At 46.6% G+C, this 23,963-nt stretch overlaps 2 protein-coding genes across 2 annotated transcripts; one reads left to right on the top strand and one right to left on the bottom strand.

Annotated features, from left to right (window-relative positions):
* Nucleotides 1–7,906: 7,906 nt before the first annotated feature.
* LOC125520910 lies at nucleotides 7,907–10,576 on the top strand. The gene is made up of 2 exons (XM_048685951.1): nucleotides 7,907–8,240; nucleotides 9,173–10,576. Exon 2 carries the CDS (start codon nucleotides 9,232–9,234, stop codon nucleotides 10,348–10,350), a length of 1,119 nt encoding a protein of 372 aa, XP_048541908.1. The 5' UTR covers nucleotides 7,907–8,240; nucleotides 9,173–9,231; the 3' UTR covers nucleotides 10,351–10,576.
* A 1,583-nt stretch (nucleotides 10,577–12,159) lies between these two features.
* LOC125520911 lies at nucleotides 12,160–13,435 on the bottom strand. Its single transcript, XM_048685952.1, has 2 exons — nucleotides 12,967–13,435; nucleotides 12,160–12,843 (listed from the first exon to the last, which is right to left on the bottom strand). The coding sequence occupies exons 1-2, from the start codon at nucleotides 13,050–13,052 to the stop codon at nucleotides 12,411–12,413; spliced, it is 519 nt and encodes a 172-aa protein (XP_048541909.1). The 5' UTR covers nucleotides 13,053–13,435; the 3' UTR covers nucleotides 12,160–12,410.
* Nucleotides 13,436–23,963: the final 10,528 nt, after the last annotated feature.

Genomic DNA, 23,963 nt, shown 5'->3' with positions numbered 1-23,963 from the left:
GCCGGCCGGACCAGGAGGACCGCGGAGTCGGCGGCAAGGATGGCGACGGGGCAGTGGGCGCGCGCTTGGGGTAGGGGGCGTGGGCGACGGCGACGGCGGGCCGGGGCGGCGGGCGTCGGGCAAGGGGCCGGCGCGGGCGACGGCGAGGGCGGGACGGGGCGGTGCGCGTCGGGGCAGGGACGCGGGTGACGGCGATGGGGGCGGGCCGGGGCGGCGCGCGTCGGGGCAGGGGCGCGGGCGACGGCGACGATGGGGGCGGGCCGGGGCGGGCGGCATCGGGGCAGCATGGCGGCGTCGGCGTCGTCAGGGGCGGCAACTGCAAGATGAGAGTGAAAAATTCCAAACTGTGGCCTTATATAGCAGAGGCTTTAGTCTCGGTTCATGGCAGCAACCGGGACTAAAGGTGGGCATTAGTCCCGGTTGGTGCCACCAACCGGGACCAATGGCCTTATGCTGCCCCGCGCCCAAAAGTTTAGTCCCACATCGCTAGCTGAAGGGCGCCGACACTGGTTTATAAGACCTGGTGTGCCTCCCCATTCGAGCTCCTCTCTAATGCAGGCTTTCGGGTCTAAACTTGCTACTGCCTCTGGGCCTATTGGGCCTTCTGCGGGCCTGAATCCTGGCCCATGTAGGGTTTCTAGTCGTATTCAGGCCGTGGAGGCCCAGTAGGAGGCATTTTTTTGGTTTTTCTTTTTTGTTTCTACATTTTTTTGGTTTTTTTATTTTTTTATTTCTACTTACAACTAAATACTTACAGTTTTTTGTGATTTCTTTTTGCTTTTAGGTCACAAAAATTATAAACTTTCTGTTAGTGCCATTAGTTTTAAATTTTAAATAGTTTAAATTTGAATTTTTAAAAATTTGTGTGAATCACTAGTTTATGAATAACTTTACTATAAAAATAGAATTTTTTTTCTATTTATTTTTTATTTCTACTTACAACTAAATACTTACAGTTTATAGTGATTTCTTTTTGCTTTTACGTCACAAAAATTATAAACTTTCTGTTAGTGCCATTAGTTTTAAATTTTGAATAGTTTAAATTTGAATTTTTAAAAATTTGTGTGAATCACTAGTTTATGAATAACTTTACTATAAAAATAGAATTTTTTTCTTCTTTGCTATTTATTTTTTATTTATACTTACAATTAAATACTTATAGTTTGATTTTAGGTCACAAAAATTATATTCTTTTTGCTATTGAAGAATATTATAGTTTTATTTTAGTTGATCATAACATAATAATTTAATTGATTGTTTTTATTTTCATAAAAGTTTTGTAGTTTATTCTGTTTGCTGTTAATTCATTCTTTGAGCTAAATGACTCTGAAATTGGAAAGCATTTCAAAATGAACTCTGAAAAGGTTGAAAGTTGGCATGGTATCATCATTTCACCCACATAGCATGTTCCAGAAAGTAGAGAGGGTTACGACAAAAACTTGATGCACTTCGTATACAAAATGGACAATCACTTTCGAAGTATCAAAGTTTCGAACCATAAGACATGAAAGCATTTCAAATGAACTCTGAAAAAGTTGAAAGTTGGGATGGTATCATAATTTCACCCACATAGCATGTGCATGTACAAAACGGACAATGGTAGCATGTTCGTCTGTTACAAATTTGGCATGGTATCATCATAATAGTTGCGGGAGAAAGTCTTCACTTTTTCTTCGCTTGTGTCATTTGCTTATTGCGCCGTAACCATGGATAATCTTCATTGTTTATCAGGATGCTTAGGTCAGCCTTGACATTGAAGGGAGGAATTTCATGAAACTTTTCATAATCTTCAGACATGTCTGTCTTGCCGTCCACTCCCAGGATGTCCCTTTTTCCTGAAAGAACTATGTGGCGCTTTGGCTCATCGTATGATGTATTTTCTTCCTTATCTTTTCTTTTTCTCGGTTTGGTAGACATGTCCTTCACATAGATAACCTGTGCCACATCATTGGCTAGGATGAACGGTTCGTCAGTGTACCCAAGATTTTTTCAGATCCACTGTTGTCATTTCGTACAGTGGGTCTACCTGTACCCCGCCGCCTAACAGATTGACCCATTTGCACTTAAACAAAGGGACCTTAAAATCAGGTCCGTAGTCAAGTTCCCATATGTCCACTATGTAACCATAATATGTATCCTTTCCGCTCTCGGTTGCTGCATCAAAGCGGACACCGCTGTTTTGGTTTGTGCTCTTTTGATCTTGGGCGATCGTGTAAAATGTATTCCCATTTATCTCGTATCCTTTGTAAGTCAATACAGTCAAAGATGGTCCCCTGGACAACAAGTACAACTCATCACAAACAGTGTTGTCACCTCCGAGACGTGTTTCCAACCAACTGCTGAAAGTCCTGATGTGTTCACATGTAATCCAGTCGTCGCATTGCTCCGGGTGTTTGGAGCGCAGACTGTTCTTGTGTTCATCGACATACGAGGTCACCAAGGTAGAGTTCTGTAGAACTGTGTAGTGTGCTTGAGACCAAGAATATCCGTCCCTGCATATTATTGAGTCTCTTCCAAGAGTGCCTTTTCCAGTCAGTCTCCCCTCATACCGCGATTTAGGGAGACCTATCTTGTTAAGGCCAGGAATGAAGTCAACACAAAACCCGATAACATCCTCTGTTTGATGGCCCATGGAGATGCTTCCTTCTGGCCTAGCGCGGTTACAGACATATTTCTTTAGGACTTCCATGAACCTCTCAAAGGGGAACATATTGTGTAGAAATACGGGCCCCAGGATGACAATCTCGTCGACTAGATGAACTAGGACGTGCGTCATGATATTGAAGAAGGATGGTGGGAACACCAGCTCGAAACTGACAAGACATTGCGCCACATCACTCCTTAGCCTTGGTACGATTTCTGGATCGATCACCTTCTGAGAGACTGCATTGAGGAATGCACATAGCTTCACAATGGCTAATCGGACGTTTTCCGGTACAAGCCCCCTCAATGCAACCGGAAGCAGTTGCGTCATAATCACGTGGCAGTCATGAGACTTTAGGTTCTGAAACTTTTTCTCTGGCATATTTATTATTCCCTTTATATTCGACGAGAAGCCAGTCGTGACCTTCATACTGAGCAGGCATTCAAAGAAGATTTCTTTCTCTTCTTTCGTAAGAGCGTAGCTGGCAGGACCTTTATACTGCTTCGGAGGCATGCCGTCTTTTTCGTGCAAACGTTGCAGGTCCTCCCGTGCCTCAGGTGTATCTTTTGTCTTCCCATACACGCCCAAGAAGCCTAGCAGGTTCACGCAAAGGTTCTTCGTCACGTGCATCACGTCGATTGAGGAGCGAACCTCTAGGTCTTTCCAGTAGGGTAGGTCCCAAAATATAGATTTCTTCTTCCACATGGGTGCGTGTCCCTCAGCGTCATTCGGAACAGCTAGTCCACCGGGACCCTTTCCAAAGATTACGTAGTGTAAATCATTGACCATAGCAAGCACGTGATCACCGGTGCGCATGGCGGGCTTCTTCCGGTGATCTGCCTCGCCTTTGAAATGCTTGCCTTTCTTTCGACATTGATGGTTGGTCGGAAGAAATCGACGATGGCCCAGGTACACATTCTTCCTGCATTTGTCCAGGTATATACTTTCAGTGTCATCTAAACAGTGCGTGCATGCGTGGTATCCTTTGTTTGTCTGTCCTGAAAGGTTACTGAGAGCGGGCCAATCGTTGATGGTCACGAACAGCAACGCCTTAAGGTTAAATTCCTCCTGTCTGTGCTCATCCCACGTACGTACACCGTTTCCATTCCACAGCTGTAAAATTTCTTCAACTAATGGCCTTAGGTACACATCAATTTCGTTGTCGGGTTGCTTAGGGCCTTGGATGAGAACTGGCATCATAATGAACTTCCGCTTCATGCACATCCAAGGAGGAAGGTTATACATACATAGAGTCACGGGCCAGGTGCTGTGATTGCTGCTCTGCTCCCCGAAAGGATTAATGCCATCCGCGCTTAAAGCAAACCATACATTCCTTGGGTCCTTTGCAAACTCATCCCAGTACTTTCTCTCGATTTTTCTCCACTGCGACCCGTCAGTGGGTGCTCTCAACTTCCCATCTTTCTTTCGGTTCTCACTGTGCCATCGCATCAACTTGGCATGCTCTTCGTTTCTGAACAGACGTTTCAACCGTGGTATTATAGGAGCATACCACATCACCTTCGCAGGAACCCTCTTCCTGAGGGGCTCGCCGTCAACATCACCAGGGTCATCTCGTCTGATCTTATACCGCAACGCACCGCATACCAGGCATGCGTTCAGATCCTTGTATGCACCGCGGTAGAGGATGCAGTCATTAGGGCATGCATGTATCTTCTCCACCTCCAATCCTAGAGGGCATACGACCTTCTTTGCTGCGTATGTACTGTCGCGCAATTCGTTATCCTTTGGAAGCTTCTTCTTCAATATTTTCAGTAGCTTCTCAAATCCTTTGTCAGCCACAGCATTCTCTGCCTTCCACTGCAGCAATTCCAGTACGGTACCGAGCTTTGTGTTGCCATCTTCGCAATTGGGGTATAACCCTTTTTTGTGATCCTCTAACATGCGATCGAACTTCAGCTTCTCCTTTTGACTAATGCATTGCGTCCTTGCATCGACAATGACCCGGCGGAGATCGTCATCATCGGGCACATCGTCTGGTTCCTCCTAATCTTCAGCAGCTTCACTCGTGGCAGCATCATTGGGCACATCGTCTGGTTCCTCTTGATCTTCACCAGCCCCCCCCCCCCCCCCCCCCCCCCCCCCCCCGTTGCAGCATCACCGTATTCAGGGGGCACATAGTTGTCATCGTACTCTTCTTCTTCGCCGTCTTCCATCATAACCCCTATTTCTCCGTGCCTCGTCCAAACATTATAGTGTGGCATGAAACCCTTGTAAAGCAGGTGGGAGTGAAGGATTTTCCGGTTAGAGTAAGACCTCGTATTCCCACATTCAGTGCATGGACAACACATAAAACCATTCTGCTTGTTTGCCTCAGCCGCATCGAGAAACTCATGCACGCCCTTAATGTACTCGCGGGTGTGTCTGTCACCGTACATCCATTGCCGGTTCATCTGCGTGGATTATATATAATTAAGTGTCCAAATTAATAGAAGTTCATCATCACATTAAAACCAAAGTGCACACATAGTTCTCATCTAATAACATATAGCTCTCTAGAGCATCTAATTAATTAAACCATACATTGAAACTATGTAAAACATTTCAATGCGAAAACAAATGCGATCATAATCGCAACCAAGGTAACAATTGATCCAACGGCATAATGATACCAAGCCTCGCTATGAATGGCATATTTTCTAATCTTTCTAATCTTCAAGCGCATTGCATCCATCTTGATCTTGTGATCATCGACGACATCCGCAACATGCAACTCCAATATCATCTTCTCCTCCTCAATTTTTTTATTTTTTCCTTCAACAAATTGTTTTCTTCTTCAACTAAATTTAACCTCTCGACAATAGGGTCGGTTGGCATTTCCGATTCACATACATCCTAGATAAATAAAATCTATGTCACGTTGGTCGGCATAATTTTCATAAACAATAAATGAACCAATAGTTATAAAGATAATATACGTACCAAATCCGAATCATAGACAGGACGAGGGCCGACGGGGGCGGATACCAAAACCATCGCACTATATAAGATGCAATAATAAATGTAAGAAAATGATACAAGTATCTATCTGAACATACAAGTAAGAATATTTTTCCTTTCAGAAAGAAGATAAGAACAAGAGGCTCACCGCGGTGGTGTCGGTGATGAGATCGGCGCGGGTGATCGACGGCGGTGAAGACGGGGACGGGGCGTGACGGACCGCTAAATCTAGACAAATCTCGAGGAAAATGGAGCTTGGAGGTCGAGCTTCGAGAGGAGAAAGCTTAAGTAGTGTGGCTCGGGTATTCCATCGAACACCTCATGTGCATAGGAGGTGAGCTAGAGCACCACAAAGCCCTCTCCCCCTCGGCCAGAAAAAACAGAGCACTGTGCTCTGCTCTTGCGCGAGGGGGTATATATAGGCACCTCATTGGTCCCGGTTGGTGACATGAGCCGGGACTAAAGGGGAGCCTTTGGTCCCGGTTCAAGCCACCAACCGGGACCAATAGTGGTGGGCCAGGAGCGAGGCCCATTGGTCCCGGTTCATCCCACCAACCGGGACCAAAAGGTCCAGACGAACCGAGACCAATGGCCCACGTGGCCCGGGCGGCCCCCTGGGCTGACGAACCGGGACCAATGCCCACATTGGTCCCGGTTCTAGACTGAACCGGGACTAATGGGCTAAGCCGGCCTGGACCATAGCCCTGTTTTCTACTAGTGATAGGAAAGAAACGGTAAAATCTATTGGCCTTCTTTTTTCTGATGGAGGCCTGAGACATCTTTCCTATACGGCCTCCTTTTTTTCGAATGAAGGGCTCCTTTTGTTCACATAAATTGAAGGACGCCGATAACCACCACACATCCCATGACCACAGATTGCGTCACGTTAGGTTCAAAGAAAATAGGTTTTTTTTCACTTTTTTCCTTTTGCAAAAGCAGCTAACTGGCAAAATTATGTTTTTATGCCACTTTCTTTCCTCTTGCAAAAAGCAACTACCTAGGCCTATCATGTTTTTTTTCGCGCTTCCTATAGTCTAGGCCAGTTTGCGGTCACGCGGAAGAAACGCCGAAGCGAATGCTCAAGGGGATGTTTGACGTTCGCTCGTTACATCCATCCAGGGGGACAAAACGTCGCTCAGGGTACCACGAGAGCTCACGTTTCCATAGCGCGGTCCTACTTTTCCTAAAAAAATTGGTTAAACATGGACATGATTGACTTTGACAAAAACTAATGCATCTTATATTTTGCACCAGTGAGAGTATAATATAAATTTAATGACCAATGCAAGAAAAAAACTAGAAGGATTTATCTTTTTTAGGAGAATATGTAAGGGACATGCTATGTGTCGGCCAGCGAATCTTCTTAAAAGATCTACTGCGTTGACACCCGTTAGATCTAGAGTTCTTCAGTGTCCAAATATATATCATCCTCGTCACTGCAACAAGGGTGATTTTGCACAGTCCTTTACAACAAAGCTTATGTTACGTAAATCTTTTGCATTATAGGTGATGTTGCGTTTTTTTCTTCACTATTCCTGCAACATGTGTTTTATCATGGAAGAAAATTTTACAACTCAGATTATATTGCAAAAAATCTTTGCAGCTTTTTTTGGCTTTATTTTCACACATAAAAGGCAACGGATCACGATCCACCGGCTGAAGGCAAGTGTTTCCAATTTATAAGGATCTGGCAATAAATAAATCTTATAAAAAATACTCCACTTAGACTAAAGTGGGTCTTGATCCTAGGGCTGGACCAAAAGCTCGTAGCTCGCGAGCTTAATGAACGCTCAATAGTTCGGTTCGTTAAGCTCGTAGCTCGTTTTTTAATAAACAAAGATTTCAGCTCGTTAAGCTTAACGAGCGAGCTAACGAGTTTCACGAGTAGCTCGTTAAGCTCGTTAGTAACAGCATAAGACATATTTTCATCTTACGTGACAAACTTTTTGTAGCACCTCAGCGCATCTATTCAATCTAATCGACATATGAGGCAACAAACTACTGTATTTTTTTGTAGTCACCATATTTCATCTTGAAAACCACACCTACACATTCATCATGCATATCGCAACACATTATAATCTGTTAACGAGCGCTCGCAAGCTTAACGAGCTTCGAATGAGCCGAGCCAAGCAAGGTTTTCAGCTTGTTAAACTTAATAGCAAGCTTAACGAGCCGGGCCTTGAGGAGCACGATCCCACCTAGCCGTCGATGATTGGAATATGACGGGCGGTAAAAGACACGATGGGGATGACGCCTGCAGCCGGAAGGCAGTGGTCACCGGCACCGTGCGTGTCGACACGACTGACGACACGAGGGCCAACAAGAAGAGCCTGCAGTGCCAATCTCTTCGGTCTCTAGATCCCGGGAGAAAATAATAAAAGGAAAGAAACAGAAACCAGAGCATCGGCCGGCCGCTAACTCCTGCCCAGCTCCCTCGCTCCGCTACGGCGGCGGATCTGGGAGACGCGGCTGCGCCAGCGGCGGCGGTCGGCTGGTTGATCGTGGACCGGCAGAGCCCCAGAGACCATCGATTGGGGGGGGGGGGGGGGGGGGGGGTGGGGGGCGGGGAAAACAGAGGGAGGAGAGGACCGGCGCGGCGGAGATCTATCGGGGGCCAGCAGCAGCAGCAGCCCAGGTTCGTACTCCCCGCTCTGAATCTGCTACTACTTGATTCCTTCGTCGTTGTCTCGCTAGCTGTTGGCTAGACTGCATGGAGAAGCTCCGACCTCCATTGCTAACTAGTACTAGTGTTACTGTAGTAGTAACACTCACGCATCACACAGAAGCTAACACCAGCGTGACTATAACTCTGCCTGCACAGTCAGTCCCTGCGCATAGTGATTGCTGTATTATGTTGATATTAATAGCATACATGTGTTGCAATTCTGTTTTGAACATCTGAAAGTTCTTAAAGATGTACTCCCTTCGTAAAGAAATACAAGAGCGTTTAGATCACCACTTACTGGTCGAAACGCTCTTATATTTCTTTACAGAGGGAGCACGTAATAATTACAAGTAGTGGATGTAATGTGCTATGCTATTAAAGTGTCCGATTTTTTTTTTATGTAATAACATGCCAAACTGCAAAATTCAACCCAAACATACGTCGATTCGTGACATCCACAGATGAAAGAACAAACTGCATGATTTTCTTAGAGCGGGCAAGGAATTGTAACATACGAGCACATACTCCTTGGGTAAAAAAATCAACTGTGTGGCTACGAGCTATCGGCGAGAAGCCACTGTTCTAACAGTTTAGCCGTGTCATCCAGAAAAAGAAAAACAGTTTAATCCTGCTTCTGCCAATGGCACATTCAATCCAATCTTTATCAATATGTTGATAATTTAGTTTCGCCAACAAAAATGTTGACAATTTATCTGTGTAATTGAAATTTTGTACTGTATGTTGAAATGCAGCGTGTTTCTGTGCTTACAACAAGCATCTCTGGAACCTTTGTGTGCAGTGCACTGTCATGTTTCTTAATCAGCACCCATTCTTTTAACTTCTTCAATTAGCGACCACGTCATTCTTCTAATGTTTGTCTTTGAATTCATGGCCTCTCGCAGATCAGAAGCTGCTGTCTGCAAAACTAAGAAAGGCCTGTTGTCCTGTTTGTGCCTCCGCCATGTCTGTGCATCAAGGTTGGGCAGATCTACCAGATGTCCTGCTTCATTCCATCATTGCTCTGATAGGCTCCTTCTCCGACCTCCTTGCCTTGGCTTGCACCTGCCGCTCTTGGCGTGAGGCCTTCTTCTCTTTTCCATCAAAGTCTGCCTCCTCGACGATCTTCCCGCCTGTGCTCCTGCAACCTGATGTCCCCGGGCGCTCTCCATGTCACCACCCCTTTGGTGATAAACGTCCATGTCAGGTCATTGATCCAGCCAGCCAACACTCGCGCCTTTGTTGTCAGATTGCCCTAAATCACCTTTCTCGTTGCCCCCAGAGTCCTCTCGGTAGCTTTTGCTTCCTGGGTGCTTCTTATGGCCATCTCATCTTCTCCAGCAACAGATCATGTCTCGTTGTTGATGCATTTACAGGTGTTAGTTTTTCACCACCACAGATTCCGGGTGACGAATTCACTGAGGTCTACTACGGTGCCCTCACGGCTCCTCTAGCGTCACCCAACCCACATCTCCTTGTCACCAACGGATCTCACAGTTACTTTTGGCGTCTTGGTAGTCACTCTTGGTTGAGAGCTTGTCCTTGCGATGGAACGGTCAAGCAGATCGTCACCTTCAAAGGCCAGGTCTTTGGCATGGACTCTGGTGGCATGCTCTTTGTTATGCACTTGGTGCCTCGGATTCGCGTACGGATGATGGGAGTCAGTTGGGGGGAAATCTCCACGCGTCATCTTGCCAACCTATACCTGGTTGCGTGTGGCGATATGCTTCTCTTGGTCGGGTGTCGGGGGTCGTTTCCGGCAAGAGGGGATTCCTTCGAAGCCTTCCGCCTTGACCAGTCGACCGAACATGCAAAGTGGGTGAAGGTGGAGGAGTTGAAGAATTGGGCGATCTTCATCAGCACTGACAAGAGAAGCCAACCATTATCCTTCATGAACCCGGAAAGGTGGGGAGGGAGGAGCAACTGCGTGTACTACTATTCCCATGATTCTGAACACTGGGCTGCATTTGAGTTGGGAAAGCCTGCCTCCAGCCGAAACAGCTTTGTTTTCATAAGCTCTAGCAATGTAGTGCAACCTACGTGGGTTGTCCCTAGCATGTTCTCCCAGTGTGGTGATGGTTGATGATGATAATGCTTTCCTTGGTTTAGGCATCGGCTATTACTGCTGGCTGGAGCAACTGAGCAACTTCCGTTGTAAGAGTGTGTAAGAATGTTCTGAAACATCGATAGGGATAATTATGTAATTATGTTTGTCATTACTCTGCTGGTATAATTGGAGCATGGCAATATTTTGTACTCAATTTCTTGCCTGGTGGTTCAGAATTCATGGCAGTGTTGTGAGGCACTAATGCACTGATGCTCTGTTTTTTGTACTCAATATTTTGCTTTGCTGGTTGTGCCCAATTTTGTGCTTCAAATCCTGAACTGATTACTGGAACTGTCAATTTCAGTGTGCTACACATCGGTGATTTTGAATGTTTGATTTTGGATGTTCCATTCATGTGCTTTTGTTTCGAACATCTCAATCCTGATTTCTTCAAATTCTGCCAAATCTGAATGCCTTGTCTCCAAAGAGTCCCGTACGTTAATGAAACATGCATTGGTTGATTGGTGTACAATGGCTGTGGGTTGTCCCCACTCCCCAGCATGTTCTCCTGGTGTCTGTGTTTGCTGAAGGTGTTGATGCATATGTGTGCTGTTCGATTATCTGGAGAAGAGCAACTTCTGCTGTAAGAATTTTCTGAGGATATTTCTGAGTGTAGAAGAGCAAATATTATGTACAGAGTAATTATTCTAGCACTACTAGAACTGTTAATTGGTACATATTATTTATTTACTTTGGAAGATGACTGCTAGTTCTAAGTGAGCTGATTTTTAGTGTTAACTTTTGGTGTCAGAAGTTATGATTTTGGGCCTAGCATTTGGTTTGAATGTGAATTGCCGCCTCTATCCCAATTCTAATTTCTTCGGATTTTTTGCCCTTCTATTTTTAGAATCGTCCCACTGTTCATCAATCCCGGTGCTTAGACTATAAGCCAGGTTCCGGCATTGCTAGCCTTTACTGAAAGCTAACAGCATGACTCTTATCATCTTGTTTCTTGATATCAAACTGATTATCAATAGATCAGTAAGCAGGCAAGTGAAGGTTTTTTGTTTTTTGATAGGACAAGCAAGTAAACTGATTAGCAGCAGTGAACTGAGAGCTTTTTGTTACTACAGAATTCGAGAGATGCATCCATGGGACTTATTCTAGCTGTTAATTCTACCACGGTGTCTAGCAGAAACTACAGGCCCGTTTGATAATGAATTGTTTCTTATTGTGGGTTCTAGGCATTACATATTTGCATGTAAAATATATAATTTTAGATGTTTTCATTTTTATATATGTTTATTACAGACCGACAAAACACTTCACTTGTTCCAACTTCTATTGAAATGTAGCATAAGGTCACTGAAAGTAAGTAAGTACTACAATAGTACACATTGATTATTAATGAAGCAAACTGAGAGCCTGTGACATACTGTACAGTACATTGGTGAGAGCTCGGCAGGCCACTGCAGAGCGATGATGTTCGCTGAAGGTGTTGATGCATATGATGCGGAGCAACATGCGCTGTAAGAATTTCCCGAGGATGATTTCGAGTATAGAAGAGCAAAAAATATGTAATCATGTTAGGATTACTAGAACTGTTAATTCCTACTTATATTTATTTATTTCGGAAGATGGCCGCTAATTCTAAGTGTTGATTTTTTTTGGTGTTGCAGCAGTTTTGATTTTGATCCTTGCATTTGGTTTGGATGTGAATTGCCTCCTCTATCCCATTTACAATTTCTTTGAATTTTTCGCCCATTCTGAAGATGGTGTCTGCAGAGTGCCAGAAGTCCCACTGTGTTCATCAATTGCAGTGTTGAGTGCTCGACTATAATTGCATACAGCTTTGACATCGCCAGCTTTTACTGACAATTCTATCATCTTGTTTACTGATAATAAACTGATTATCACTAGGTCAGTAAGGGCAAGTATAATAGGGGGGCATAAGTTGGCTATAAGAGGTGCCACATCAGATGATCCTACTGATTAGCAGCAGTGAACCGAGAGCCTTTTATTACTACAGGCTTCGAGAGATGCATCCATGGGATTTATTCTTCTACTAGCTAGTAATTCTACCATGGACAACTAACTTAGTTGTTGCCGCCGCCGTTGGCATGGGTGAGGTCCATGGCGGGTCTCTCCACGTCCTCCATCTCCTCTCGGACGAACACCGCCTGGTCCAGCACCGACGCTGACCCGCCCACGCCTCCGTACAGGTGCTGCGGTGGGGCGGGATGCGCGCCCCCGCCGTGGCCGTCATCGGCAGGGACGAAGACGCCCGTGTCCTGGTCGGGCACCCACGATGCGTCCTCGCCGCTGTCCAGCGCGCCCTCGCCGATGGTCTCGTCCGGCAGCACCGTGGCGACCTGCTCCTCCTCGCCCTGGAGCACCTCGACGTTCTTGCAGTTCAGCGCCGCCTCCACCTGCGCCCCGGTCATCGCCTCCGCCGCCGGACCATGGGCGTCCCCGCGCTCGTCCTCACGCTGCGCGCTGGCCGAGGAGTGGTTCATGCTGGCCCCGCTCCTGAAACAAAACACACAGGATCGATCGATGCTGCCATGAATGAGTGGTAGTTCTACTTCTAGTTCTTGGCGGCAAGAACAGAAGGTGGCAACGCAGAGCAAGCCGCAGAACAAAGCTGGTTACCTGGAGGAGGCGAGAAAAGGCGTAGGCCTGGTCTGGCTCTGGCCGGCCACCCGGCGGCCGGCAGCAGTCAGCGCTCGTGCAGCCATGGCCGAAACGGCAGAGCAGCTCTCTCTCAGATCGGATCGATGGAGTTCCTTTCCCTGCTCGTGTGAGCTCAATACAGAGCGAGAGGGGACAAAGCAGAGCAGGAGCAGTACGAGTACGAGTTTGAGCTTATCCGCTGTGTGGTCTGGGCCTGAGATCGAGTTTTTCGTCGCTCCCCTGAACCTCGGTGAGCGGTGGCCTATTTATTTACTTCTATCAATGCAGCAATGCCGGTGCGGGACGGCTAGTGGCGTGGCAACACGCGGCACGGCGCCATTGACGAGACAGGGTAGAGCAAAGCAGATGGTCGGTGATGGATGGATGCGGTGGAAGGAAAAGAAGGGAGAGGAGACACGCACGCACGCACGCCGCAGCTGCATGCAACCGCCCTTTTCGTCGGACAAAGACACACGCAAAATCTCCGCTTTTATTTCAGCACCGGTGCTTTTCTGGGGACGTTTTCAACATTTTCTTTTTTCCTGCTCCCCCGTTTATAAAATGTAAGGAGTATCATTTTTCCAAATTGAAACTTATTTATGTCTGTTTTTTTAACACAGTACAAACGCAAATACCCATACATACGCATACACTCATCCGTATGCTCTAACCCTATGAGCACCTTCGAAAGACCGAGCCATCACATTATTTTAAAATTAACAAAATCATCACAAACACCTTTGTAGCAGCATTAGTGTGCCAAAGTTATATTCTAAAGTGTGACGGTGACGAGCTGATGAAGTGGTTACTTTATGGTGGGTGCATGCTTCCTTCTCGGTTTCTCTAAAGAAAAATTAACCTTCTCCGTTCCCTACGAAGCGGGCCATGTACTAGCCGCGTGGAGCCTGTCATAGGCTGACACGTACCTGTCCTCTTTGACAGATTCAGCGAAAAGAAACCGCACCTAAACCTGATTCATCGACACTCGACAGCAAACCACGAAACAACATTGATGCAAAAGCTAATCGGAGCAGAGGCAGCCGTCAGATCTCCCGGAAAAGGATGGATTATCCTGCGCATTTTCTATGTAGCAACATTTTACCAAGTCTTCAAAAAAGAAAAAGGATAAGCAAGTCTTTTGACAAAATTTCTTCATCTGTGGAGAAGAAAGAGAAGAGTAGCCTCTCGAGATTAGCCATGAGACCTTTCGGGCTCCTGAGAGTATTTAACCAAAAACTACCATAATTCACGGAAACATGTTGAAAAACTACCACTTTACGATTTTGTGTCAAAAACTACCACTTTATTCTAATCTGTTGTTAAAAACTATCAAATGTGAAAATTGCTCGCTTTGACTGGATTAAACCCGAATCTCTGCCCGACCCCACTGTTTAGATGCCAGCGTGGCGAAGTGCACATGGCCAGCCGTTAACGCCGCCTGTACACCGGCCAGATGCAAGCCAGATAATGGCCATAGTCTGCCGTGGCTGGGCCGGAGGCGAGACCAGTTGCGCCGCCCCTGCGGGCTGCTTTGCCTCGCTGCAGCTCCTCTCCTGCCGCTCAGGACTGTTGCCGCTGCGTGAAGCTCACCTCCGACCCCGTGGGTCGTTGTGGCCTGCAGCTCCCCGTCAGCTCCAGCCCCATCGCTCCTCCGTCCAGCTCCGCCCTTCGTCTTCGCCAAGTCCACGCACGACCGGCTCCGCCTGCCCCGGCAGTGCTGCTGCTCCTCCCGCGGGCGCCGGCTCGTCCCTGCTGCTCCTTCCGCTGACCGGCTCCCGTGCTGGCCAGCTCGCGCCCGCATCCCGACCCGCGAGCATCGCCTCTGCTCCGTGCCGGCTCCAGTCCGCGCCGCCCTGGCTCTCGAGCGCCCGCTCGTCCGCCGTCTCACTCCGGTACAGGCGCCTCCGCGCTCGCCCTCGGCAACTCCGCGCGCCCGCTCATTCCCGTCGCCGACTCCGCCACTCCGGCCGGCCCGGCCTCCAGCGCTGCCCCGCTCCGACGGCTGCTGTGCTGCCTCGCACCGCTCCCGTCTGGCCGCGCGCCCGCATGCCGGTTCCGGGCGCCGTCAGCCGGCTACGCCCCGCGCGCCGTGCTGGGTCCTCCGCTGCCGGCCTCCCGCGCCCTCCGCGCAACCCGGCCTGGCCGGCTCCGCGCCTCGGCCGTCTTCGAGTTGGCCCGGCCTCCGCCCGGCCCGCCGGCTCCGCTCGCGCCGGCTTCCCCATCACCGACCTCCATGCTCCTCCTGACGTGGCTGCTTGACCACGAGCTCCAACACGGCCGCCCCGAATCCGCCTCCCCCGGACCTCCCCGCCGCCCCGCTCGCGCAGGAGCGCCGCCTGCAGGTCGCGCCGTCTCCTGCAGATCCGGACGCACCGCCGTAGTAGTTCATCTTCTCCGCCTTCGGTGAAGGCCGCCGCCGTCTCGATCTCTTTCTACGGTGACGGCAAAGTTAACTGTGCTGACTTTTTCCGTCCTGACATGTGGGCCACACTATCATAAACGAGCCAAAGCGAGCAGTTTTCATACTTGGTAGTTTTTAGCAACAGATTAGGACAAAAGTGATAGTTTTTGGCACAAAATCGTAAAGTGGTAGTTTTTCGACACGTTTCCATGAATTGTGATAGTTTTTGGTTAAATACTCGGCTCCTGATGATGATGTAAAAAAAAGTTTAGCCTTGAGATGCTAGCTATCAAGTGAGCTAAAGGCACAGCAGCTGTACACCAAGAGGACATCTGGATCCTACTCTACTACAGAGCTAGAAGAAAGGTCAGAAAGATTCTAAAACATACAAATCCTTTCTTTCAAGGCACATATTCGGATGCTGCGACAAGATGAGAGTGAAAGTTAACACATCATGTTCATCCATGCAAAGGTGGCAAAATACGCTTCAGGTTCTGTTCAGTTTAGTTCAGACAACATAATAGCACCTGTCCATGTGCTACTTGCTGGTGAAGTTCCATCAGAAAATGGAAGGGTATTTTGTTTGTTTGGCTGAGAGTTGTGCACCAATCCGAGCTTCGTACTCATCTTAAGCAAACTCTCAATTTAGTACTCCCTTCGGTCCTTTTAGTTCGCATATTAGATTTGTCTGAAGTGAAGCCTCGTAAAGTTTGATCAACTTTATAGAAAAAATACCAACATTCACAATATGAAATCAATACTAGTAGATGCGTCATGATTTGAAGTTTCATGTTGTATAACTTTATCATGGTAGATATTGATATTTTTTCATATAAATATGGTCAAACTTTGTAAAGTTTGACTTCAGACAATTCTTATATGCAGAGTAAAAAGGACCGGAGGAAGTATCAGCAAACGGAATGTGTTGTGAAAAGGAAGAAACATAAATATAATGACTGTGTTCCTTGTATTTAATAAACTGTAGTAGTAGTAGTAGTAGTAGTAGTGATAATTTGGGCAATCCACCCAAGTTATGTCACCCTCCGTTCTTAAATATAAGTATTTTAAAGATTTCAATATAAACTACATACGGATGTATATACACATAATTTAGAGTGTAGATTCACTCATTTTGCTCAATATGCAGTTTATATTGAAATCTTTAAAAAACTTATATTTAGGAACGGAAGGAATAAGTCATAGTTTTCATGAAAAGTGTCAAAAAATGATTAGGGGTTATTTAGATGTAAGAAGCAGCAACATGTCCAATCATCTTGACGGGGTAAAAAATGACACGGAGCCTCATGATTCAAAAGTTCGCAACAAAAGGGGAAGTTGAACTTGAGGAAAGCGAAATCTCCAAGGGTCTAGGCACACTGGAAGCAAGCAGTTCAAACTTAAACACCATACGGCCGTAGATCACTTAACTTCACAGGAAGGACCATTCCGGGTGAATTGCGGCGATTTTGGAATGATGAGAGAAGTCAAGCAGCATAACTTCGGCTCACATACCAGCACCTCTCGGCCGACCTCCTTGTGGACCACGGCATTTCATTCCAGCGTCAGACGTAGTTCATCACCAGACGATGAAATGAACACAGTTATTTTGTTAATCAACCAAAGCGAATGCAGTAATCGAGAAGATTTATGTTCATATGTACAGGTTTCAAACAGCCACTTGTGAGGCCTCCAACAGCTAAGCTGATTTTTGACAAACTTCCTTGGAACAACTTGTCCTAGTTCTCAAGTATGTCAAAAATGATTGACGCACCCATGTTACTGTAAATTCCAGTAAATGCATAGTAATACAGCACAGTACGACGCATCAGTTTAGTGGTAGAAAGACATATTAAGGCGGATGCTGTTTTGGTTTAGATTTTCTAAGCTTGTTTTGGTAACCTTGTCTTGCTTTAGTGGGAAAAACGCAACCGATTAAACTCAATATTCTTTTAAAATAGAGAAACTGAATATAAATTTAATTTTGAAACCAAATCATTTTTCAAAAGATAAAATTAAACTTTGTACTAGCGTTACACATGTGTGCTTAGTCAGTTACTAGGATGGTTTATTGCGTAACTAAAATTTGTATCTTTAAAATGTAGTGTGTTTCCATGGTTATAAACAATACAACGATCTCCATGAACTATCACGTCATCTCCAGCGTGGACCCTCAAACCGCCCACATAGGCCCGGACCCTGGAAGCCATCCAACGCGGCCATGTATCCGTCCGCTCAACGGTCCGGACGCATTTCCCCCCACAAACAGGAGACAATGAGGGGGGGGGGGGGGGGGGGGGGGGGGATTTGCGAGCGTCCGGACCGCTGCCACGTCCGCTCCTGGATGCTTTGTCCCGCCATTAACCCCCTCCCACACTTGCACGCGCTTCCCTCCCAATGCAGTCAATGCCGCTCCAGAGAGCCAGTGCCGCATTCATGCCCGGCCAGAGCGGACACACATCTCATTGCAGCCCGCATAGAAGCGGCGCGCCGGCCGAGAGAGCACCGCTCGTAACGCTTCTCGGTCCATGCGACTGCTCCGCGTTTAAACTACACCCCATTGTTCCGTCACCCTACATTAATGATATACGGATGCCGAGGAACCTACTTCGACGCCACCCGTCTGTCCTCTACCGCCCATTGCCATTCGCCCGCTATGTAAACTCCAACTGTAGCCATAGTTGTAGTCATCCTCCTCCGGTCCCTTTTTTCTCTCCGCACCACGCCCACCGTGGCCTCCTTCGGCTCCAAAGCCCTCAAGGACAACCTCTCATCCGAGTAGAAGGAGATGGCCGCCATTGTTGTCTGCTGGAAGGCCGACAGGCAGACGGCGGCTGATAATGTCCCAATGGAGGATTCAGCCGAGGCCAAGCTGGCGCCACCCTCCTCGCCGGTGCATGCCGATCTCACCATCGGCGAGGCCCGTGCTCACTACACGGACTTGCTGCGGGGGGAGCAGGAGGCCAAATTCGGACAGGCGCAGGCCGACCAGGCCTACAACCTTAGCCTCCTCCATGAGCTCCGGCCTCAGGGGAGCAACTCGCCGCCGGCACGAGCATCATGCCGGACATGGACGTGGTGGAGCAGAAAGTGTTGCTCGACTCCTACTGCTCCGCCTGCGATATCTGACGCGACTGCTGGTGGTACCACCTTCATCAGGCGGAATTAGAGCCCGCCTTCAGGGAGATTGACAAGGTGGAGGACGAGATGTTCGGCAAGAGCGACGACGAGGACGAATTGCCAACTCTGCCACGGTCGTGCCCTGCCACCCCGACCACGAAGCCGACACGTATGCGGGCGCCGCCCGCGGTGAGGAAGAGTAGTGCATGGTAGGTCGCAGCCGCTCGGGTCCGACGAAGGCCTCCGCTCCTTTCCTCCTGATGAAGCCAAGCTTGGTGGCCTGATCATCATCGGTTGATTAGCTGCTCAGGCTGTGGTGGCAAAGGCTGCGGAGGAAGAACTGGAGAGCGCTGAGGCGGAACTGGAGAAGGCGAAGGCAAGAGCCAGAGCTTCAGTTTTCAGGGCTCATGGCCGGACATAGGGAACGAGCGCCATCGATCATTTAGATAAGGTTTAGAGTAGGGTTTAGTTAAAATTGTCCAAAATGTAATAAATTTCATCTGGTTTATATGAAAAATGTTCAAAATGTATGAATTTCATCCGGTTTTTATATGAAAATCCACCGTGTTGGCCTCACTAGCTGGCCTCTATAAATAACTAGCTTATTGCTCGTGTAGTGCAATTGCATATAATTGGTAGGGGGAGTAGAGGAGAGTGGAGTGTGGGAGGAGAGCAACAATGACGAGCATGGATAATGGCATGGACTGTAACATAGCACAATCAAGCGGAGAATGGGATGTATTGGAAATTGAAGTCTGGGGCATGTAGAAGAGCATAATTGTTAGATACTAACGAGATAAAATAAGACACGAGAGCACACGGATTTTTACATGGAAATCCTTGCGGGAGAAAACCACGGACGCACGAAGGCGTAATCACTATGAGGAAGAGTATTACAAGCACGAGACGACATGCCATCTGAGGTGCGACTACATGGGGTATATATGAGGGGCAACACATAGGAGTCCTTGTAGGACAAGTAAACGAGTTGTACTCGTACGCGTCGGTACCAACGCAAAAGGCCCACACCGTATGTACTATGTCTAGTCCAATACGGTACTAGAATTTGGATCACAATTTAACTATCTCCACCTTGAGCAAAATTCCCTCCAGTAGTCGAAGAAAGTGAATAACTCCATCCAAATCAGCTTTAACACCTTGTGCGTCAAAGTCCATAGGACTAGTGAGAAATACCAACTAAGCCTGAGCAAAGCTCAAACTTATTGGTCGGAACTGGCTTTGTCATCATATCAGCAGGATTATCATGAGTACTTATCTTGCATACCTTCAAATCACCTTCAGCAACAACATCTCGAATATAGTGATATCTGACATCAATGTGCTTTGTTCTCTCATGATGCATTGGATTCTTTGTAAGATATATAGCACTTTGACTGTCACTAAATACGGTAGGGCAAGATGAGTCTCCTCAAAGCTCAGTGTACAAACCTCTCAACCAGATAGCTTCTTTGCATGCCTCAGAAATAGCCATATACTCGGCATCAGTAGTGGAACAAGCCACAATAGACTGCAAAGTTGCTCTCCAACTCACAGCACAACCACCAATGGTGAAAACATAACCTGTGAGTGATCTTCTCTTATCCAAATCACCAGCAAAATCAGAATCAACAAAACCAACAAGTCCATCTCTAGATTTCTCAAACTGTAAATAAGCATTAGAAGTATCACGCAGGTATCTGAAAATCCACTGAACTGCTCTCCAATGCTCTTTTCCAGGATTAGCCATGTATCTACTGACAACACTCAATGCATATGATAAATCCGGACGAGAACAAACCATGGCATACATAAGTGAACCAACTGCACTCGAATAGGGAACTCTAGACATGTACTCAATATCTGCATCTGACTTAGGACATAAAACTGATGATAATTTGAAGTGTGCAGCTAACGGAGTACTCACCGGCTTGGCATTATGCATATTAAAACGACGAAGAACTTTATCAATATATCCTCTCTGACTTAGATATACTTTTCCAGATGGTCTATCTCTAGATATTTTCATGCCAAGTATTTTCTTTGCTGCAGCCAAATCCTTCATCTCAAATTCATTACTCAATTGCTTCTTTAGTTCATTAATATCTGACATACTCTTTGCAGCAATAAGCATATCATCAACATAAAGGAGCAAATAAATAGTTGAACCTTTGACAGTTTTCAAATAAACACAACTATCATAATTAGACCTTTTGAAACCTTGAGAGAGCATAAAGGTGTCAAATCTCTTGTACCACTGTCTAGGGGATTGCTTCAATCCATAAATAGATTTCTTTAACTTACAGACAAGCTTTTCTTTTCCAGGAATAACAAAACCTTCAGGTTGTTCCATATAAATATCCTTTTCTAATTCTCCATGTAAGAATGCAGTTTTAACATCCAATTGTTCAAGCTCAAGATCATGCATGGCAACAATACTGAGTAAAGTGCGAATAGAGCTATGCTTCACAACAGGAGAAAAGACTTCGTTATAGTCAATACCTGGAATCTGACTATAACCTTTAGCAACTAACCTTGCTTTATATCTTGTCTCATCATTAGGAGAAACACCTTCTTTCCTCTTGAAAACCCACTTGCAACGAATAGGTTTCTTCTCTCTAGGTAATCTTACTAAATCCCAAGTGCCATTCTTTTCAAGTGATTCCATCTCATCATGCATAGCAGTCATCCACTTATTACTATCACCAGAAATAATAGCCTCGGAATATGAAGAAGGCTCAGCATTACCTTCAATTTCTTCTGCAACAGATAAAGCAAAAGAAACAATATTGCACTCTTCAATTAACCTGTCAGGTTTATTACTACCCCCTCTAACTCTGTCACGTGCAAGATTCCAACTGGGTGGAACAATAGGCTGATTTGGAGTGGGAGTGACATGATCATCATTAACGACGGGTTCATCATGTGCATCAACAATTTCATTACCAGATGTATCACCTGAATCAATAACATGCTCCACCCGAATAGTAGGCTCCTGAACAATAGGCTGTTGTTCACTCTCAACGGGAACATTAGTAGATGAAACATCATGTAACATAGCAGATTCATTAAAGATAACATTTCTGCTAATAACAACCTTCTGGGTTTCAGGATTCCATAATTTAAAACCTTTAACACCAGACTTATAACCAAGAAAGGTGCACTTAACAGCCCTAGGCTCCAACTTTCCATTATCAACATGAGCATAAGTAGTGCAACCAAAAACTCTCAACTGTGAATAATCAGCAGGTGAACCAGACCATACCTCAATTGGAGTTTTCTTATTAAGAGCAATAGATGGTGAACGGTTAATGAGATAACAAGCAGTGGAAGCGGCCTCAGCCCAAAAACGCCTATGCAAACCTGCATTGGACAACATGCAACGGGCTCTAGAAATAATGGTAATGTTCATGCGCTCAGCAACACCGTTTTGTTGAGGAGTATAAGGAACTGTGTAATGTCTGACAATGCCTTCAGACTTGCAATAATTCTTAAATTGCTTAGAACAGAATTCCATACCATTATCAGTGCGAAGTATTTTTACCTTCTTTTCAGTTTGTCTCTCAATCATAATCTTCCACTCCTTAAAAGCTGAGAATGCTTCATATTTATGCTTCAAGAAATAAGGCCATACTTTTCTCGAATAATCATCAATAATAGTCAGCATGTAACTAGCACCACCTAGTGACTTTCTACGAGATGGTCCCCATAAATCAGAATGAACATAATCAAGAATACCTTCAGTTGTATGATTCGAAGTGTTGAACTTCACCCTCTTGTGCTTGCCGAAGATACAATGCTCACAAAATTTCAATTTACCAGGTTCATGTCCATCAAGAAGACCTCTCTTATTTAACTCTGCTAAACCAAGTTCACTCATTTGTCCAAGACACATATGCCAAAGGTTAGCAGCATCACAATCAGAATTCTTTGAAACAACTGGAGTAGCGTTACCTGAAACGGTAGAACCTCGAAGGTAATAAAGACCATTGGTCGAACTCATATCACCTTTCATCACAATAAGGGAACCTTTGGTGACTTTCAAAACACTATCTCCACCTGAATACTTGTATCCCTTTGCATCAAGGACACTCATAGAAATAAGATTTCTCTTCATCTTCAGAATATACCGAACATCTGTCAAAGTTCTGATTATGCCATCAAACATCTTGATTCGAATAGAACCTATGCCTTCAATCTTGCATGGTTAATTATCAAAACCCAAAACGGACCAGCAGCAGAAGTGGAATCAAAAGTAGTAAACCAATCTCTATGCGGGCACATATGAAAAGTGCATGCAGTGTCTGTTGGGGAACGTTGCAGAAAACAAAAAAATTTCCTACGTTTTCACCAAGATCCATCTATGAGTTCATCTAGCAACGAGTGATCGGAGAGTGCATCTACATACCCTTGTAGATCGCTAAGCAGAAGCGTTCAAGTGAACGGGGTTGATGGAGTCGTACTCGTCGTGATTCAAATCACCGATGATCCTAGTACCGAACGGATGGCACCTCCGTGTTCAACACACGTACAGCCCGGTGACGTTTCCTATGCCTTGATCCAGCAAGGGGAGAAGGAGAGGTTGGGGAAGACTCCATCCAGCAACAACACGACGGCGTGGTGGTGGTGGAGGAGCGTGGTACTCCAACAGGGCTTCGCCAAGCACCGCAAGAGACGAGGAGGGAGAGGGGTAGGGCTGCGCCAAGAAGGAGATTGAATCGTGTCTATGGCAGCCCAAAACCTCAAGTATATATAGGGGGAGGGGAGGGGCTGCGCCCCCACCTAGGTTTCCACCCCTAGGTGTGGCGGCCAGCCCTAGATCCCATCTAGGGGGGCGGCCAAGGGGGGAGAGAGGGGGGCGCACCACTAGGTGGGCCTTAGGCCCATCTGAGCCTAGGGTTTGCCCCCTTCCACTCTCCCTTGCGCCTTGAGCCTTGGTGGGGGGGCGCACCACCCCACCTGGGGCTGGTCCCCTCCCACACTTGGCCCATGCAGCCCTCCGGGGCTGGTGGCCCCACTTGGTGGACCACTGAGACCCTCCCGGTGGTCCCGGTACATTAACGATAAACCCGAAACTTTTCCGGCGACCAAAACAGGACTTCCCATATATAAATCTTTACCTCCGGACCATTCCGGAACTCCTCGCGATGTCCAGGATCTCATCCGGGACTCCGAACAACATTCGGTAACCACGTATATCTATTCCCTATAACCCTAACGTCATCGAACCTTAAGTGTGTAGACCCTATGGGTTCGGGAACCATGCAGACATGACCGAGATAACTCTCCGGTCAATAACCAACAGCGGGATCTGGATACCCATGTTGGCTCCCACATGTTCCACGATGATCTCATCGGATGAACCACGATGTCAAGGACTTAATCAATCCCGTATACAATTCCTTTTATCTATCGGTACGATACTTGCCCGAGATTCGATCGTCGGTATCCCGATACCTTA

The sequence above is a fragment of the Triticum urartu genome, chromosome 7 (genome assembly GCF_003073215.2).
Source record: "Triticum urartu cultivar G1812 chromosome 7, Tu2.1, whole genome shotgun sequence".
Lineage (NCBI taxonomy): Eukaryota > Viridiplantae > Streptophyta > Magnoliopsida > Poales > Poaceae > Triticum > Triticum urartu.
The sequence above is the reverse complement of the archived record's forward strand: the minus strand, read 5'-3'. Positions and strand labels throughout refer to the sequence as shown.